Below are 20,160 nucleotides of genomic sequence, written 5' to 3' on the forward strand. Positions count from 1 at the left end.
GTAACCTCTTGGGTGTCTGTTCGTGCAAGGACCCCCCTGTGAAAACTAGGAGATAGTTTACAGGAAAGTGTTTTGGAGAAGTCCTACTGTTTTTAAAATAACTGTGAGCAGAGACAGTACTTCTAATTTCTCAAATCTATAAGGGATAGAGACATTTTTAACAGGTGACCGAAACCCTCCTCTGTTTAAACATCCATATACTGGAATGGTTAATTTCTCCTCCCCCGTGGCAGGGTCAGAGTAGAGGCAGTCTGAGGAGACCTGGAAGAGTTCAGACCCCTTGGAGATGCAGTTGTAACTGAGGCACCGTGTCCCCGGCTCAAGCCACCCCCCTTCCCCCAGCCCCAACCCCCCGCCCGGCGCTCTGTGCAGGCCTGGTCCTCGATGCCACACCCCGAGCAGCCTTCCAGCCCGTCAGATCCAGCCACGTTGGGCTGCATCTGGTCACCTGTGCGCGTCCTGCGCCCAACAGGGCCCCTGGCAGTGGATTTCCACAGGACCTGTCTGCTCTGCTTCTGCTGGTTTCGTTTACGGACCAGCTGAATGGTCGATGACAGAGATGAGCTCCAAGTTCACTGTGTTCTTGCCACAGGGCCCGAATTCAGGCTGCTGGGAAGCTGAGCTCTAATAAATGACCAAAGGCGAAAGCACGTGTGTGCGTAATCCCAGCGGCTCACCGAGCTCTCAATGGTACCGACGGCGTGCCTGCTCCGGCCTTGGGTCAGAACTGGGTGCTGGAAGCATCCCGAGGACCGGGAGGCCATCCAGGCCCCAAGGCGGCACCACACCCACCCACCCTCCTGCTACCTGGCAAGTTCAGGCTCAAGCAGCCTCACCTCGCCGGCTTCAAGGACCTACTGACTGGCCGGCCTCATGCTCCGTCTTTTCCCACTCAAATTCCTCCCCCACGGGCATCCCAGAATGTTCCTCTCAGTGGATTAACCTCATCACATCTTCCTCATTAAGAGCCTTCCGTGGCTCTCCACTGCTCGCAAAATGAAACCCACACCTCGGCCTTCGTAACGCTGCATCCAGATTCAACTTAAATCTTTCCATCCCGGGACCGCCCCGCTGAAGCAAAGTGTAAACAGCTCCCACTCACAGCCTGCACTTTTCCTGCTCCTGGTTCTTTCCTGTCTGAAGCTGACTTTCTTGGTTATCTTTAAATACCACACATCATCATAAAGGCTTAATTTGAATTCCTACTTCCTCCATGAATTCCTTCCTATAACACTTGTGCCGCATCATTCTCTCTTCCGTAGACCCATCATTATCTTGCACTGCAGCTGTGGAGTTAGGCTTCTGAAGGCGGAAATTTAACTTCAACTTCACGGTAGACCCACAGCCTGTCCCCCTGCACTACCCAGTACAGTGCCTTAGACTTCGAGGTCAAAACAGAAAACACCTGTCGTAGCTAAGGGCACATATGTTGGTCTCTCTAAACACTGACTTACAGTTAAAAAAATACCTTGGATATTTCTTTTACAGAGATGAGATGAAATAATGCAATGATCGTTTATAACAGGGTTCTCTAAAAAGTCTACATCTTTGGGTATTACTTTAAATCTACTTTCATAAATCATAAACACTACTTGCTTTACAAGGCTATTAATAATTTAAGGAACCTATTTTTAAAAAGTCAACTTGGTCAAGGAGAGATTTTTGTTTATTATCCCAAAGTCTAGTTAAATGTTTAATTAAATGTTAATAAAAATTTAAAAAATAGTCGTGAAGGCTTATTTAGAAAGATAAAATAAAAGCCAGTAGACCTGAAAATGGTACAGAGAGGGGTAGATTTTATTTATTAATGTAGTGATTAAAAACATTTAAAAAGAGGAGCAAAAAAGCAAAAACTCAGAAAACAAATATACTCAAAGCACTTATAAGGAAATGTTACAGGAACTTTGAATACCATTCCCAGACCACATGCTTCTAAAACAAGTATTCACAGTTCCAAATAATCTCAGCCCTTGATATTCAGATAGTCCAGAAGTGCAGATACGCCCTAAATCACAGCTTAGAAGGATTTCCAAACACTCATTTCATCATGATTTACATTCAGAGGAGGAGTTGCTGCAAAGGAAGAGCAGCCCATAGAAACCTTCTGCATCTTTAGCTGAGGCACAAAGAACAGAAAAAGACAGGAAGACACTTTCTCTCCATTTCTCCTTTCCCACTCCTTTGCTTTACAGTCAGGAATAACCCTCAACAGAAGTACCCAGATTCCCAGAAGAGGGATCTGGTGAACCAGCAAAAGGCAGACAAATCAAGACTCTGTGGATCCAGGAAAGGACAGTGGTTTGGTGGTCAGTGTTCACCGGTCACCCTCTGCATCAGGAAAACAAGGCGGCACGACTTCTTGTAACGTTCCAGCCAGGGCAGCTCCTGCCGCCCTCCAGGTGCCGCCCTCCAGCTGCGGCCCTCCAGCTGATGCTGTGATGGTGCCCTGGACAAGCACAGCCCCTCCAGCGCGTCCTGGACTCACTGTGACAGCGCCGTCCACATGGAACCACTCAACACTGATCCTCCCATCAGAGCCTCAGTCCAGGGGCTACTCCTGCAGCAGGCTTCTTGAGATCAGTATCCGCATCACCTCGTTGCTGCCTGCAAGAGCGAAAGGATGCAGGGGCTTAGGAGCTGCCGGGCCTGAGAGTCAGTGAAGCTCTGACTAGGGATGTAAAGGGCAACGTCGCTTTTTATCTTGAAAGATGTCAGGAAGTGAGGAAAAAATTTACTTTTAAAAAAACCTCTTCTGAGTGGCATGGACATATATACACTACCAAATGTAAAATAGATAGCTAGTGGGAAGCAGCCACGTTGCACAGGGAGATCAGCTCAGTGCTTTGTGACCACCTAGAGGGGTGGGATAGGGAGGGTGGGAGGGAGATGCAAGAGGGAGGAGATATGGGGATATATGTATATGTATAGCTGATTCACTTTGTTATACAGCAGAAACTAACACACCACTGTAAAGCAATTATACTCCAATAAAGATGTTAAAAACAAAAAAACAAAAAAACCTAACCTCTCCTGATAGTAAAAGTGATTTTATTAGGTAAAAAACAAACAAAATAAAACAGAAGAACATACAACAGTATATGTAGTATAATTCTATTTTTAAAAAATGTATCTATGGGGGGTGAGATGAATTGGGAGATTGGGACTGACATATACACACTATGTATAAAACAGATAACTAATGAGAACCCACTGTATAGCACAGGGAACTCTACTCAGTGCTCTGTGGTGACCTAAATGGGAAGGAAATCCAAAAAAGAGGGGATATATGCATACGTATAGCTGATGCACTTTGCTGTACAGCAGAAACTAACACAACATTGTAAAGCAACTATCCTCCAATAAAAATTAACTTAAAAAATGTATCTGGGGCTTCCCTGGTGGCGCAGTGGTTGAGAATCTGCCTGCCAATGCAGGGGACAGGGTTCGAGCCCTGGTCTGGGAAGATCCCACATGCCGCGGAGCGACTAAGCCCGTGAGCCACAATTGCTGAGCCTGCGCGTCTGGAGCCTGTGCTCCGCAACAAGAGAGGCCGCGACAGTGAGAGGCCCGCGCACCGCGATGAAGAGTGGCCCCCACTTGCCACAACTAGAGAAAGCCCTCGCACAGAAACGAAGACCCAACACAGCCATAAATAAATAAATAAAATTAAAAAAAAAATGTATCTATACAAGCACAGAAAAAGGTCCAAAAGAAGATATTTTCGGTCTTAAATATAAAAGGAGCCCAAAGTATTAGTTCTGATGTCAAAACATGAATGATCTTTTTTCTTTTTTAACTTTTCCTATATTTTGTTAAGTCTTCAACAATAAATATACCAACATCATCAGTAATCAGAAAACTGAATTTTAAAAGAACAAAAACATTTTCCCTGGAAGAAGGGGGGGTCAGTTGCTTGCTTCATTTTTCCACTCTTTTTAATGCAAAAAGAAACATTAACCACCATGAGGAATGAATAATCATACATCTCGAATAAAGTCAAAGCTGAAATTTCCTATCTATCCAGTAACAAAGTCTGGGGTGAAACAAGTGACAAAGACCAGTGCGCCCATTTTCCTACAAGCGGATGATGGTGTGGCCTGAAATAAGCATATCTGGCTTTTCTCGGTTATTCTAACAGGGTTGAAAGACAGAGTCAGAATGAAGGGAAGTCTCCTGCACTCACCAAGGCTGGAAAGCAACAGCTACGTACGACTGGAGTCACAGAAGGAATGAGGCGGCGGGGTTTGGCCTGCTAGCAACCATGCTCGTAAACACACTTTAGGGACAAGGTCTGCAGCAGAAAGCAGACACTGAAGCCTGTGACTTGGACGTGACACCCCGTGGTGGCTCTCAATGTGACAGGCAGGAGCAACCTCACTGAAGCCTCGTAGCGATGCAGATTCCCAGGCCCACCCACGACCCATGGAGTCAGAGGCTCTGCGCTCACAAACCCTCCCAGTGGTCCTGACGCTGGTCGGGTCCGAGAGGCATGCTTCAGAAGCCACAGGGAGGCCCGTGCTTCCTTCACATTCCTTCACTCAAAGTCACTTCCCCAAGCCTTTGCCTCATCTGCTGCCTTGGCTACAGCGTAACAACCTCAGCTACCTACTGGCTAAACAACAGTCATGTAATTTCAAGACTTCCACACCAGCGTGGAGTGGAGAAGGCCATGCAGAGCCCGACGCCAGCAGCTTAGCCATCTCCTGCCCGTGGGCCTGTGATCAGCAAGAACATGCCCGTGTGTGACAATTAATTTACTGAAAGCGCCATCAGCAACACTGGTGATCGTGATCAGTGTGTAGAGGCTGGAGACCAAACTAGCTCATATCTGCCCTGGAAGTTACTGTGGAGAAGTCCTGGGACCCCTGACGACCAGGTACAACAGTGAAGAACAGCCACTGCTGCAATTTTCAAAATGCTTTCTCGGATGTTACCTTAGTTTGCGCTGTCTCTATAAATGACAAAGGCAAAGGGCAGGAGGGGGGTGACTTGGTGACTTCCGCGGGGACAGAGCAGGGCCTCCTGGCCCCCAGGCCAGGTCAGGAGGGCACAGCAGGCCCCTCCAGAGGGGGCCCGGAGCAAGGAGGAGGAAGACAGGCAGCACGGGGAGAGACGGCAGGGGTGGCGGCTCCGAAAGGGAGAGAACCACCTTGGCCACGTTTACCTTCGAGGATCTGGTGGACCCTGGAGTCCCGCATGTACTGCTGGACTGCGCAGTCCTTCAGGTAGCCGTAGCCCCCGTGCATCTGCAGGGCCTGGTTGCAGATCTGCAGGGACACAGGGATTAGATACCTCGGATTCTGGGAAGGCTCTGGAACAGGGGCTCCTCTCTCCACCCCAGCCCTGATCTGGCCGCCTGCCCTGAGCCAACGCGAGGAAGGTGAAGGTGCCAGCCAGGCCAGAGGGGCTCTGGTTCTGTGTGCACGGGGACAACGAGGGAAGTCTGCCTCCTGAGCGAGCCCGTCCCCACCCACGAGGGACTCAGAGGCCTCTGCCCTTCTCGCCTGCTGTCTGCAGGGAGAGGCTGCCCGCCCCACACCAGCTGGAGTTCTGGCAAGCGGCAGATGCAGCCTCACTGTGGAAATGGCTCTGCCCCTGACAGTTAAGCACGGCACAGTGCTGTGGTCTGACCCTTCTTCCAAAGGCAGCATCTCACCCAGCGCACAGCCAAACGGCAGAGACAAAACATGATGTGCAGCGGCGTGGAGCGGGTGAAGCGCCGGCCGAGAGCGCCCGCGTGGGCCTCTCCCGAGTAACTGACGCCTCACGCCGCGTGCCAGGAGCGGCCAGCCGGCCTGCCACATGCCGGTCACCCAGGAGAGGCAGAGCATCCCACTCACCGCAAAGCATTCGTCTGTAGCGAAGAGCTTGGCCATGGAGCACAGGGCCACCGCGTCCTCACGCCCCTCCTGCAGAGCCACGGCTGCGTGGCGGATCATCAGCCGCGAGGCCACCAGCCTGGCCACCATATCCGCCAGTTTGAACTGCAGGTACTGCAGTGAGAGGAGAGGAGAGAACCAGACGCAGACAGGCTCGGAGAGGCACCTCTAACCGCGGGCCGCTTCTAAGGGGCCCAGGCTCCACAAAGAACGTGCCTCGTAAGTCCTAAGTCCACTGCACTCCCTGCACGTCAGCATCTCGCCTCCTTAGGAAGACGCTCCCTCTGTCCCTTCCACCCACAACCGCTAAAACGCCCACAGCTCTGCCCGGCACGTCCTGGGGCCCCGCGCCCCTGCACACCTCACGGGGGGCGGGCTGGGACCCAGCGCGGGCAGGGCCGGGAAGCAGTGGACGTGGTGCCCGAGACCCCTGCCCCGGCAGCAGCAGCACAGGCCACAGCAGCGCCCCGAACCCAACAAGCCAGACACAGCGGGGCGCCTGCGACCCCGGCTCCAGCCCCGCCCCCCCGCCTGCTGTGGTGGCAGCGCCCGTGACCCAGGCAACCCCGGATGTGGCAGAGGTGCCCGCCATCCGGTGCCCCTTGAGGCGACATCAGCCACAGGCACAGCCCCAGGCACAGCAAGCACCAGCACGCCCAGCCCAGCGCCTCTGGCAGCGGCGGCGGCAGAGGCGAGAGAAACCAAAGCCCACACTGCAGCGCCACCTGCTGGAAACCAAAGGAAAGTTAGAACCAAGTAACAAAGCTCTACCCAAGAAGGTACTGGCTGCTTCAAATGGGCCAGCAGAGGAACAACTGACCAAGCACCATGCAGAAGCACGGTAACACATGGGACCGCAGAAAGACGACAGTTCTCCAGAAACCAGACTTAAAGTCATGGAATACTGGGACCTAACTGATGGAGAATTCAAAATAGCTGCATGAGGAAACTCGATGAGCTACGAGAAAAGTCAGGTGGGCAGTTAAATGAGCTCAGGAATAAAACTAATGAACAGAAGGGCTACTTTACCAAAGAGACTGAAACTCTTAAGAAAGAATGAAACCAAAATTCTGGAGCTGAAGAACTCAATAAATGAGATGGAAAATGCATTAGAAAGCTATGGGGAGAGAGCCGACCACAAGGAAGAGAGAATTAGTGAGCTCCAAGACGGAAATCTAGAAATGATTCAGGTAGGAGAGGAGAGAGAGCTAAGATTAAAAAAACGATATCCTACGAGAGCTATCCTACTCCATCAGGAAGAGCAACAGAAGGACAGTGGGCATCCCAGAAGGAAAAGACAGGGGAAGGCAGCACAGAGCTTGTTTACAGAAGTAAGGGCTGAGGGCTGCCCTGGTGGCACAGTGGTTAAGAATCCGCCTGCGAATGCTGGGGACACGGGTTCGAGCCCTGGTCCGGGAAGATCTCACATGCCGCGGAGCAACTAAGCCTGTGCGCCACAACTACTGAGCCTGCACTCTAGGGCCCGTGAGCCACAACTACTGAAGCCCGTGCACCTAGAGCCCGTGCTCCGCAACAAGAGAAGCCTCCGCAATGAGAAGCCCGCACACCGCAAGGAAGAGTAGCCCCCGCACGCCGCAACTAGAGAAAAGCCCACGGGCAGCAACAAAGACCCAACGCAGCCAAAAATAAAATAAATTAATTACAAAAAAAAAAAAAAAGCAGTAAAAGCTGAGAACGTCCCAAATCTGGGGAAGGAACTGGATACACAAGCCCATGAAACTAAGAGAACACCTAATTATCTCAACGCAAAAAGATCTCCAAGACACATAATATTAAAACTGCCCAAAGTCAATGACAAAGAAAGAATTTTAAAGGCAGTCAGAAAAAAAGGGCAATAACCTACAAAGGAACCCCATTAGGCTAAGAGCGGAACAGAACTACCTTACAATCCAGCTGTTCCATTTACGGTATTTTTCCAAAGAATATGAAAACACGAATTCAAAAAGATACATGCACCCTTATGTTCACTGCAGCACTATTTACAACAGCCAAGATGTGGAAGCAACCTAAGTGCCCATCAATAGATAAATGGACAAAGAAGACGGAGTATACGTATACAATGGAATACTACTCAGCCATAAAAAAGAATGGAATCTTGCCATTTGTGACAACATGGATGGACCTAGAGGATATTATGTTAAGTGAAATAACTCAGACAGAGAAAGACAAATACCATATGATTTCACTCATACGAAGAGTCTAAAAAACACACAATAAATGAATGCACAAAACAAAACAAAACCACATAGATATAGAGAACAGACTGGTGGTTACCAGAGAAGAAGGGGGTGAGGGGAGGGTGAAATGGGTAAAGGAGATCAACGGTATGGTGATGGATGGAAATCAGACTTTCAGTGGTGAGCTCACTGTAGTGCATACATAAGTCAAATTATAATGTACACATGAAACATATAATGTTATAAACCAGCATTACCTCAATAAAGAAAAAAGAAAGAAAAACTGGAACACAAGCAAAAGAAAAAAGAGATAAATCATCTAATCACATCCCCCTGAAATAATTACTTTTTGCATTTTTCAGACGTATCCCTGAAAATGTTTTATTAATATTTATACAGGGACTTCCCTGGCAGTTCAGTGGTTAAGACTTCACCTTTCAATTTAGGGGGTGTGGGTTCAATCCCCAGTCAGGGGGCTAAGATCCCACCTGCCTCGCTGCCAAAAAACCAAAACATAAAACAGAAGCAATATTGTAACAATTCAATAAAGACTTAAGAAAAAAAAAAATGGTCCACATCAAAAAAAAAAAAATCTTTTAAAAGAAATTTAGGGCTTCCCTGGTGGCACAGTGGTTAAGAATCCGCCTGCCAATGCAGAGGACACGGGTTCGAGCCCTGGTCCGGGAAGATCCCACATGCTGCGGAGCAACTAACCCCGTGCGCCACAACTACTGAGCCTGTGCTCTAGAGCCCGCAAGACACAACTACTGAGCCCATGTGCCACAACTACCGAAGCCCATGCACCTAGAGCCCATGCTCCACAACAAGAGAAGCCCCTGCTCGCCGCAACTAGAGAAAGCTGTGCACAGCAATGAAGAACCAAAGCAGCCAAAGACAAACAAATTAATTAATTAAAAAAAACTTATACATATTCATGTATTCTGTAAACAAAGCAGAAGCATACTCCTCTAAAATGTCGTGCTTTTTCTTGCCAGTCAATGTATCACGAATCTTTTCACGACTATAAGCAAAAATTATTAAACAATTATTGACAGAAATAGAGCACAGGTTCTGGCTGAAATGGGGGCAGAACCCACAAGAGACATCAGGGCCCCACAGCTGTAGAGAATGTTCTAGAGACAAGAGCAAATGCTGGGACACCGGGGAAGTTACCTGGTTACTGGCCAGGGGCTCTCCAAACTGCTTCCGGACCTTGAGGTGGTCTCGGGTGAGGATGACCGAAGCATACGCAGCGCCCAGAGAGCAGGACGCTAGGAAGGACGGTACCAACACGTCAAGTGAGCCAGGGGACCGCGCTGCCCGCCCGCCGCTCCGGCCCCCTGGGGTCCTCACCGACATTGATCCTCCCCCCGTTCAGTCCTCTCATGGCAATGAGGAAGCCCTGGCCCTCGTCCCCGATCCTGTTGGCCACGGGGACGGCACAGTCTTCAAAGATCACCGCTCGGGTCGGCTGTGAGTTCCACCCCACCTGGCAAAAATCAGGGGCTGTGTGGCTGCCCGGGAGCTGCCCGCTCAGGGCAGCGCCCCCTCCACCAGGCTCTCCGATCCCTGGGCTTAGCCCCTCGAGGACGTCAGTGAGGAAAAACAGAAAGGCCACACAAAGATCCGTCGACTCCGAGTTTCCTCTTTCAGCACATTAAGAGCATCGACTTCCTAGGGCCCGCTCCACCAGAACCACCTGTCCCCACACAGCTCTCACGGCTCCTTCAGGATCGGGCAGAACGCTCCTCCTCTGTGGCACTTCCATGAGTACATTCTTTCATAAAAGACATTGACAGTGGAAGGATTACTCGGGGTATGTGTCCTTTTACAAGGACAGCACAAGGATAATGATGACCAAGAGCCACGCTCGTCCTTTGCAGAACTCAGCGCTTTTGCACGTCCACCACGCTGGCCACCGGCTGCACAGACCCGGCGAGGCGCGGGCACTGGCGCGTGGGAGCCAGTCACACACACCTTCTCCCAGCTTGGCTCTCAGTGACGTCACCCTGGCGACACCATCCCGGTGACATCACCCCGGAAGCCAGAAATCGGTCCGGGGAGAGTATTTCCACCACAGAAAATGGCAAACCCTGCACATGAGGGGCTTCTTGGTGGCTGCTTTTCCCAGGGAGCAGAGGCTCAGTGAGGCAGATCCTGAAGAGCACAAGACCAGACAAAGCCCCCGGGTCCCCGACAGCTGAGAGCCCCACTGCCCTCGTTCAGGGCTCCCTGCCGTGGGAAGAGGCGCTCCGTCCACAGCCTTTTACTCAAGGTTTTTCTTCCAACATGGGCTCAGTCCTTCTCTTCTGTCCGTCACCCACCCCGTACCCTCAATTCCACTCAAACTGCTCCGCGAACTGTGCGGCTGGGCTTTTTAAACCATACTTTTGCTTCTCCTGCTCCCTGCCTGGGAACACTCCCCATCCCCAACCTCCGTCAAAGTCAAGCTTCACTGCAACCTCCTGAGGCCCTGCCGGTCGCCTGAGCCAGCACTGACCTCGTTGCCTTTCAGGCCCCCAAGTCTGAAACCTTCCCACACTGGCCTCTGTGGTCTCCCTGGAACTTACCTCCCATCCAGAACATACACACCTGGAACGGGGCAGACGGGCAGACCTTAACAACAGCCAATCAACGAGAACCACATACTAACAGCTGCTACCTCCTAGCCCCTTCCTGTGAAAACACCTCCCTTCTCCCCTGGGCAGAGAACCCCGCTCCTCACCCCCCAGAGCCCCTGGGAAGCTGCGGCCAGAAAGAAGACCCTCCTCCCCGCCCGCCCAGGACCAGGCGAGCCCTGTCCCGTCCGTCTGTCTTTCCTTCCACAGACTGCCTTCCCACCGCCACCCCTCCTACGGGAAAACGCATTCTTCTGTACGAAACCTTTTAACAATTAGATCCAAGATAAAGCAATTCCTCACACCACTTTCCCACAAAGCCAATGCAAAACTGGTTGTTTAAAGCTCTCAGCTACAAAATGTGCTCAGTACGCCAAGTCGAAGCATGTGCTTGCAGGAAAGACGGCCACGGGGCTGGAGAGAAAGACCGGCTGCTCAGGCCACCACGGCAGCCAAATCAGCCATGGCGACCAGTGGGTGACCCTGCGCCCGGCCTGCGCAGCCCTGCCTGCCTCTCCAACTTCACCCCACGCCGTTCCCTTTGCTCACGACCCCCCGGCCACACGGAGAGGCTCTGGCTCCTTCAAAGAGGCTCATCCCATCCCCACCTCGGGCCCTCCGTCCCACTGCCGTCTCTGCCCAGAACCCTCACGGCCGGCCCCGGTGACGCTGCAGACCTCATCTCAAAGGACACCTCATCTTCAGAGTCATCTGTCCCCACCCCGAGAAGCTCTCCTCCGTCCACGTCGCAGTCTCCCGCCTGCCTTGCCCCCTTGCCCTGAGTGCTGACGGAAGGCACCGCGTTTGTTCCTGCGCCCGCCCTCCGGGCCGATTCTACAGGGCAGGGCGGGGCGCGTCCGTGCGGCCCCTGCTCTGTCCCACCACTCGGTACAGTGGACCCCTGCCAGCTGCTCAGTGAATGAGACACCCTTCCAGATTCCCCACACATTATAGGACAGGTAAAGCAAGACGAATAATTAAGAAGAAAACAAACAAAAAGAGATACAATATATATGCTTAAAAGCCAGAGGAGACAGAAAGTAAAGGGAAAGAGACGCTTTTTGTTTATGGAATTTATTTACAGTTTTTCTCCAGGCCCTAACCTTGTCAGCTATGGTATGCTATCAACCGATACCAGAAATATTGATGTGTTGAAATTATCATCACTATCTTTATAAGCACAAACACCAGAATCAGTATAACTCGGTCCTGTAAAATTATGTCAGGCTCCATGTCAGTCTGTCTTATAACCCCAAAGAGACATTCCTAGGATTAAGAAGTCTTCTAGCTACGTATCTCATACACCACGTGTACACAGCTTACATAGCTTATAAAGGTAAGACGATGTCTTATAATCCCAGACAAGCTGTGGTGATTCTTGTACCCCCAGGAGTGAGTGTAAGACTTTGCACAGTCGGTGTCTAGCAGGCCCTGCTTTGCTGTACGAGAGAAGGGGCACTGAACCTCTGCGCTCCTAGCAGCTGCAAAGGATCAGGAAGGTCGTGAAGGGACGAACGGGGATCCGGGGAGCCAGGAGAGGAGAGGTAGATTAGGGGCCGTCTCATTACTGACTTCTCTCCAACAGCCCCAACTCTAACAGTACCTGCTGGAGGCGGAGGCCAGGCACCTGGCCTGGCCCACCTGACTAGATCCCACCCTCATTACCAGTGACAGTTACATAACCACAGGTCTACTGTTCATGGCCTGACTACTTCTTAATCCTAAAAACGTCTTCCCGAAGCCTATGGAAACACTCTTCCTCTTACATTACTGAAAGACCCACAATCGCTTCCAGTGAGTTTTACTGTATTTTTATTTGGAGAAGAAAAGTGGCCCATGTGCTTTTCATTCCTGAGACCTCTAGTCTCCTGTAAGCATTTCCTCCTGGGGGAACAAGAGGGCATCAAGATAAGAAGGTAGATAAGAAATACAGGCCAAAAGTGGCTGCAGGAGAGATGACGGAGAAATCCCTCCCACTGATGAACTTACTGGCAAATGCTGCCACTTCACCAGCGGCCCAGCGCACTCTAACAACGCCCTATCCCACCTGATACACTGTCGAAACCCTAGTTGAAGCAACAGCCTCCAAGGCCAGTGAGCCAGTGTGGAACCCATTTCCCGAAACAGAGCAGAGGCTGGTCGGGCAGAAGCAAGAGGCTCACAACCTGACTCTCCCTGTCCAACCGCACTCACCTTTCTCTCCTTCTTGCCGAAGCTGAGGCCAGGGGTCCCCTTCTCAACAACTATGCACGAGATGCCTTTGGGGCCTGGTCCTCCCGTTCGGCACATGACCACATAGATGTCTGCTTCGCCTCCACCACTGATGAAAGCCTGCGGGGTTGGAGAGGGGAAAACACTGCAGTCCCCCGACGATGGGACAGTGAGAGAGATGGCGGCACAGAGAAACTAAGGAGGGTTACAAAGAGCCTGCACCGAGGCTGTAAAAAGGAGACACTAGTGAACGGAACGAAGTGGCCTGAGACCAGAAGGGAAAACAGTGACGGTGAACACGGGCAAGTCGGTGTGAGGTTCCCTCCCACACGTACCATCCCGGGGAATGTTCACTCGCAGACCCGGGGTCCAGGCTGTGGAGGCAGGAGGGGGACAGCCTCCGAGCGGCCCGGGGAGGACCGAGGACGGCATGCTTGTACCTTGGAGCCACTGAGCACGTAATGATCTCCTCGTCGCTTGGCGGAGGTCAAGAGGGAGGCGGCATCACTCCCACTGCCTGTGGCAGGGACGGGAGGGAAGCGGAGAGGTGGCAGAGAGCTTGGGAAGGTAAGGGAGCCCCGGCAAGGCTCCACCTGAGAAATCTTCCCTCATAAAAAACACCTCAGCGTTTGATACTTTAAAATCCACACGGCTGAGAAGCTCTCTATACTTGTGAAAACTGCATACGGCAATCAGACCCTTTTCCATCTCCCATCACACTAGCTTGCAGGGAGCCTCCTACAAGGAGGTTCTGGTCTGCAGCCTGGAAAGATTCTGCCCTAGAGAGCTCTTCGCCTTGTGACATCAGGTCACGGCCATCAGGTACCCTTGGTCAACAACGGCTACATGTGCCGGGGGCCGAGAAGGCACACCCCGTGATTTCCCATGAGTCACACCTCCCGCTGCACCTCATCGGCAGCACGGCAAACCCACCTGGTTCAGTGAGGCAGTAGGAAGCAAACTTCTCCATGGTACAGAGTGGAGGGCAAAACCTGTGCCTCTGTTCCTCACTTCCAAAGGTATCAATCATCCAGGCACACATGCTGACAGGTACACCAAGAAGAGACATTGACAGAGATAAAGACGGAAAAGAAAAGGAAATTTGAGGGGGAGGGGAATGGGGAAAGAGAACAAAGGCAGCAAAGTAGAGTGAAGCAGAACAGAGTGGGAAGGGAAAAGTCACAATTGAGAAGATTCATCTTTAAAGCAAAGGCCTGGATTAACACATATTCCTGGAACACGTACTACCCAGACGTACCCAGGGCCAAGATATTTCTCACCTGGATGCTGTTCATACTATTTCTAGTTAGGTTAACTGAGCTCCCTAAAAATCAAGGAGTCCTATGTCCTTTCCCAAATTAGTGGAGGCTTCATCTTTGGGTTGAGGAAAAGGGAACAGGCCCCAACCACTCCACTGGAGAAGCCTGTTTGGTACCAGGTCAATCTGGAATTTGGGAGAAGGCCAGCATTCTCTAAGCAACATACGAGATGACAGATTCAAGTCCAACAGGGAGCAGCAGAGCTCAGTGTGAACTTTTAACTGTCTAGTCCTTCAAGGACAGCCAACCTGAGAAGAGAAACCTTCTCCCTGCTGATATAAAATTTCCCAGTCAACCCGCACGAGCACGTCACTGTGCTTCCCCACCTTGGCCACTCACTTGTGGATGCTTATGTAGGCTGTGGTGCTGGTGCAGCCTGTGGCCAAGGCTTCAAAGATGACAGAGGTGTCGAGCCGTGACAGTCCAGACCCTCCTACGTCTGTTCGTACGTAAATCCCCCCGAAGCCCAGCTGGGCTGCCTTCCGCATCACGTCCACTGGGAACAGCTCCTGCGCACACAGAGGGCAGGGTCATCGGCAAGTGATTCACAGACGGCCTTTTCTTTAGAGGGCACAAGGAAGGGTCAAGACGCTTGCACTCGGGAGAGAGTAGGGGGTCTCTTAACTCAACATGCCTTTTGTCATCTATATAGTGGAACCAGTTAAAGTGCATTCTGTAAGGACTGGTTTCTGGCATGAAAGTTTCTTTTTATTATGAATAGAATTGCCTTGGTTTAAGAGTACCCAAATCTTTGTGCAATTAAAAAAAAATGATATCTACAGGATGCGGGAGATGCTTTCCAGGAAAGGAATCACACCACTCCTGGAACTTGCATTCGCTGTGAGAGTTTTAAGTGGAGAATAAATACTGAACAATCTGGGTCATAAGGAGGAGATAAGGGTCCCTGAGTGAGGCATCTGTGGGAACATCCAGCACAAGGAAAACCCGCACCTTCTGGTCCCACTCCGCCATGTTTGGCGCCATCTCCCGGGCAGCAAAGTCGAAGGCCACTTTCTGGAACTCTTTCTGCTCTTCGTTTAGTCCCGTAGAAGCTGTGGGCGAGGCGGCATTTACTCGGAGCCAGGACAGGGGTCAGGGTAGTGCACCGCAAGCAAGAAGCACCACGAAGCCCGGGCCGGCAGTGGGCCTACGAGAGCATTCCCACACGGCACACCACCTCCAGCACCCACCGTTAATCAGCGTCTTGATAGAGCATCACCTGCTTCCTTCCTTCTTTACTCCCAAATAGACTGGCTGACTTCATTTACCGTGTTACTTATTCTTTCAATACTCATCTTTATCTCTTCCTCCTCATGAATCCACATTAAAGGAATAATAAACACACACTGACCCTCAAATTTTGATGAACATTTTTTTCCTTCAGGATGTCCTGCGTTCTCGGTATTGGAATCTGTGCGTATTTGTCTACCAGCTACAACATATTCATTTTAAAAGATCAGTCAGGAAAGGAAGATACGGTACTTTGGCTTACCTTTCAAATTAAGGAAAAGATCCTGTAACAAAGCTGTGCATTTGACAGTCACTGATAACAATGATAATGAGTCTTCCAGTGTTGAAAACATGGCTAAGGCCTTCCTAAATCCGTCTTCACCGAATGGATTCAGAATTTTTAGACTATTTTCTTTCCTAACTGTTAATGCCGTGACTTTGGGTAACTCCTTCACTTCCAGGTCTAAGCTACTTAAAAGCTAAGGAAATGAACTGACTGAGCGATACCAACAGACAGGTAGTGGAGCTTCATCAGGACAAGTTTCTCTAGAACCTTAAGCATTTTGTAAAAGACTATACTATTCCAGTATTTCATCGGAGGTGATACTCTTTAGGAGAAAGATATCTGCATCAGCCTACGTGAAACAGTGACCACTCAATTCACAGTGTCATTACTTTACAACTTTTCTTTAAATAGCCAGTTCCCCGAATGACACGAACACTATTTATTTTCTATGTTGTTTTTCAAACACTGTGCGGAACGAGATAGGACTCAACTGGAAAGCAGAGCGACAGGCCACCTAGCTGGTCATGTGGGCCTGAAATATTTTTCCCGTTTTGCAAGGTGATAAGACTTTCAGCTAGAGGCAGGCCAGAAAAGCTAAAAGGGAAGAACCTAAGCAAAGCTCCTGTGAAAAGCCACAACCTTTTGGGGACCGTGTAGAGAATCTAGAAAAGGACGGACCATGAATCCTGGGAGCCACCATGCAGAAGGGTCAGCAACCTGCACAGGGTGACGGACTTACGCTGCTCACATTATCTTTCTTTTGTTTTCTCAGGACTGCCGTTTCGAAGGGACCGCCTGCCTCACATGTGTCTGCTGCAGCTGGAGGCGCAGCGGTGGCTGAGAAAACGTCAGGGGAAGAGGAAGTGCCGGGCTCTGCACTGCTTTCTAAGGGTTCAGCCTCTTGGTCCTGGGGTGACGGTAAGAGCGCCAGAGGCGTGCAGGCACCCGACCACGACTTCCTTCAGTGCCCGACTGTCCTGCGCGGCCCCCCCCACGGAGAACAAGGGCAGGCGGCAGCACGTGTCTCTGGGGTAGGCCTGGGCCTCAGGAGCGGCTGCTGCGTGAGGCAGGACAAAGCTGTCTGTCTGTAGCAGGACCCTCACCAACATGGGAAACTCAGAAGTGAAGAGCTGTGAGGATTAAAGACAAACGCGACCTTGCGAAGTCCAAAGCAGAAAACTACGCTGGGTGTTGCTCTCGGAAACGTGGTCAGGGATAAACAATTCATGGCTCCTTGCCTGGGAGTCGGGCCATTTTCCATTCACAAAAGAATACTGACTGAGTGTCTACCATGGAGCAGTGCTGGGGTGTCAAAGATGAAAACGGTCCAGTCACCCAAAGGATGACGTAAGTGGTGAGAAAGCAAACATCTGACTGTACACGGGCTACAAAACTTCCGTCCCAGCAAGAGCTCAATACGTGTCTACAGATGTTATTATTAGTATTTGACAGAATAAAACAAGTAGTTCAGGTTATAAAAGGTTTAAGAAGTAGATCTGAATTGCGTACAAAGTAAATAAGAGGGAATGGGTGTACACAAATCAGATATACAGGCGCACCTTGTTTCACTGCCCTTCATTTCTCTCTGCAGAATCTGTGTTTTTTACAAACTGAAGGTCTGTAGCAACCCTGTGTTGTCAAATGATGTTTAGCCTTTTTTAGCCATTAAGTATTTTTAAATTAAGGTATGGACATTGTTTTCTTAGACACAATGCTACTGCACACTTAATAGACTACAGTGCAGCGTAAACGTAACTTTTACAAGTACCGGGAAAACAACAAAGTCGTTATTGCAGTATCTGCTTCATTACAGTGGTATGGAACCAAACCTGCAGTATCTCTGAGGTGCACCTGTATAAATACAACATAATTACATATTTATTTAAGATAGATAATAATCAATTCTAGATAATGGAATGCTAACAAAAGGAGAACACTGCTTGGAGAAAAAAAGTGGAAAAGGCAAGTTAAAAAGTAAATTATACACAAGAAAGCATGGTTACTGAGTAAAAATACCTAAGTTCTCAGAAAACATGCACTGAAAAACAAAACAAGACGAAACCCAGGAACTTCCCTGGTGGTGCAGTGGTTAAGAATCCGCCTGTCAATGCAGGGGACACGAGTTCGAGCCTTGGTCCAGGAAGATCCCACATGCAGCGGAGCAACTAAGCCTGTGTGCTACAACTACTGAGCCTGGGCTCTAGAGCCCGCAAGCCACAACTACTGAGCCTGCAAGCCACAACTACTGAGACCGCTGTACCACAGCTACTGAAGCCCGCGTGCCTAGAGCCTGTGCTCCACAATGAGAAGTCACCGCAATGAGAAGCCTGCGCACAACGAAGAGTAGCCCCACTCGTTGCAACTAAAGAAAGCCCTCATGCAGCACCGAAGACCCAATGCAGCCAAAAATAAATGAATAAATAAATTTATCTTTAAAAAAAAGAATCTTTGAATGCATCCAAAGGCCAAACCTAGCCAGAGACTCAACAGTTCTGAGAATCCTGGTGCTCAAGGAATGCTTGGGAAGCTGCAGCAAATCACAATGAGGGAGCGCTGGACAAGGAACCAGGCGTTCAAGAGCTGGGTCTGCAACTATTAATTATACAATTTTCAGGAAGTCAGGCCTCCAGACTCCTCCCTCAGCCTCAGGTGCCCCGTTGTAAAACCAGGGGGCTGCACTAGACACTGAGCACGTTTCCTCATCTGTAAAATGATATATCAGATATAATGAAAATCATGACGCTCTTAAAAATTACTTTTCACATTAAAATATGCCATGAATCAATGAGAAACATTTGTTGATCACTTCCATTAACTTGATATTCTAATATGTAGAATGATACTCTAAAAGGACAGTTTCCTTTCATTTTACTAATTAAAAGAGGATTAAAAAGCACCTTCAGGGCTTCCCTGGTGGCGCAGTGGTTGAGAATCTGCCTGCCAATGCAGGGGACACGGGTTCGAGCCCTGGTCTGGGAAGATCCCACATGCCACGGAGCAACTGGGCCCGTGAGCCACAATTACTGAGCCTGCGCATCTGGAGCCTGTGCTCCGCAACAAGAGAGGCTGCGATAGTGAGAGGCCCGCGCACCGCGATGAAGAGTGGCCCCCGCTCGCCGCAACTAGAGACAGCCCTCGCACAGAAACGAAGACCCAACACAGCCATAAATAAATAAATAAATAAATAAATAAACTCTCAATAAAAAAAAAAAAAAAAAAAAAAGCACCTTCAACACTGGTTGAAGTTACACCACTAGCCACCGGAAATACTTATATTTAACCAATTTGTTGCCAATCAACAAAGGTGACCTTGCTTACGGAATTCTAAGTGCTAGGATAGGGTGGCACCCTGTGAAGGTGTTTTAGGACATTGAGAAGAAAACTGTCCTATACCTTGGCGTCCTTTACAGCTCTGGATGTCGAGCTAAGGCCCTCAGAAGCTACTCTGCCGTTTTCAAAAGTGTCATTTATTAAAAATTTTAAGAAAGAAAGACTTCAAAAGGAAAAAGTGGTTAGGCGCCCGACAACGTCACAAAGTGTCTGGTTACCCCCTAGGCGGCCTAGGTCCCCCCCACTCCGTTACTGACATCGAAATTATTTGCCTGGTGCCAGGAGACATTAAGATCTGTAAGCTCTGGTAGTTTCCCATTTGCAACAGGTTATTTTTCTGCAGAAATTTCAACAGTTGAAGTGTTTTGTAGTTATAGGTGTTGTTCTATAATTTATATATGGGAGCAAACCTTGTATCACCGGAGATTTTGTTCACCAATCACAACCAGTCCCGGGCTTTTCACATTCTTACTGCCTTTAAAACCGATGGTTGTGATTTAAAAAAACAAAGTCACGAGCTTCCGCGGCGGAGCCCGTCGTTATCCGACAGCAGATGGGTAACGACGTAGCTCCGAATTGTGAGAGGAAAGGTCGCAGGGGCGGCCTCACAAAACGTACCGCCAGGTTCATAACGCAAAGCACGGTATGGGCGGTCTGTACAAGGACGGACCAGCATCGGCCACCGGGACCGGGCTGAGCCAACGAGGGTCGCCCGCTCCCGGGGCCGCGCCACGTCTAAGCCGGGGAGACCACTAGGCCCGGGGCGCCCGGACGGGCCGACGCGGTGAATGAGGGCGGCCGGGCCGGCCAGGAGGGCGGCCGGGCAGGCCAGGTGGACGGACCCCTACCCCCGGGCGAGCCTTACGGTCGATGCAGGAGACCACGCCCCGCCGGCCGCTTTCGGCGGGGGCCTGGAGCCCGCCGCGCAAGCCGCGCAGCCGCGCCCCGACACGCCAGCACCGGCCCCACAGCATAGCCGCCGCCTGCTCCACTCTTTTCTGCTCGGGCAGAGGTCTAAGCGCCGGTGACCCCGGCCGGCCGGCCACAAGGGCCGCGCCGCACCGCACGCTGGGTGCTGTAGTGCGCGCC

The 20,160-nt window shown here is 50.5% G+C and overlaps 1 protein-coding gene across 2 annotated transcripts; it reads right to left on the reverse strand.

Moving 5' to 3' along the window:
• Positions 1-1,774: 1,774 nt before the first annotated feature.
• Positions 1,775-20,138, reverse strand: ACAD8 (acyl-CoA dehydrogenase family member 8). 2 transcript variants are annotated; one of them, XM_059930002.1, is made up of 11 exons: positions 19,937-20,136; positions 15,177-15,277; positions 14,565-14,734; positions 13,840-13,949; positions 13,347-13,423; positions 12,889-13,026; positions 9,431-9,566; positions 9,251-9,348; positions 5,841-5,993; positions 5,165-5,267; positions 1,775-2,604 (listed from the first exon to the last, which is right to left on the reverse strand). In XM_059930002.1, the coding sequence occupies exons 1-11, from the start codon at positions 20,043-20,045 to the stop codon at positions 2,552-2,554; spliced, it is 1,248 nt and encodes a 415-aa protein (XP_059785985.1). In that variant the 5' UTR covers positions 20,046-20,136; the 3' UTR covers positions 1,775-2,551. The 2 variants fall into 2 exon arrangements, with proteins under 2 accessions (XP_059785985.1, XP_059785986.1); XM_059930003.1 differs by lacking the exons at positions 9,251-9,348; positions 9,431-9,566 and having other exon boundaries at positions 19,937-20,138.
• Between the last annotated feature and the right edge of the window lie 22 nt (positions 20,139-20,160).

Source organism: Balaenoptera ricei, chromosome 8 (genome assembly GCF_028023285.1).
Source record: "Balaenoptera ricei isolate mBalRic1 chromosome 8, mBalRic1.hap2, whole genome shotgun sequence".
Taxonomy (NCBI): domain Eukaryota; kingdom Metazoa; phylum Chordata; class Mammalia; order Artiodactyla; family Balaenopteridae; genus Balaenoptera; species Balaenoptera ricei.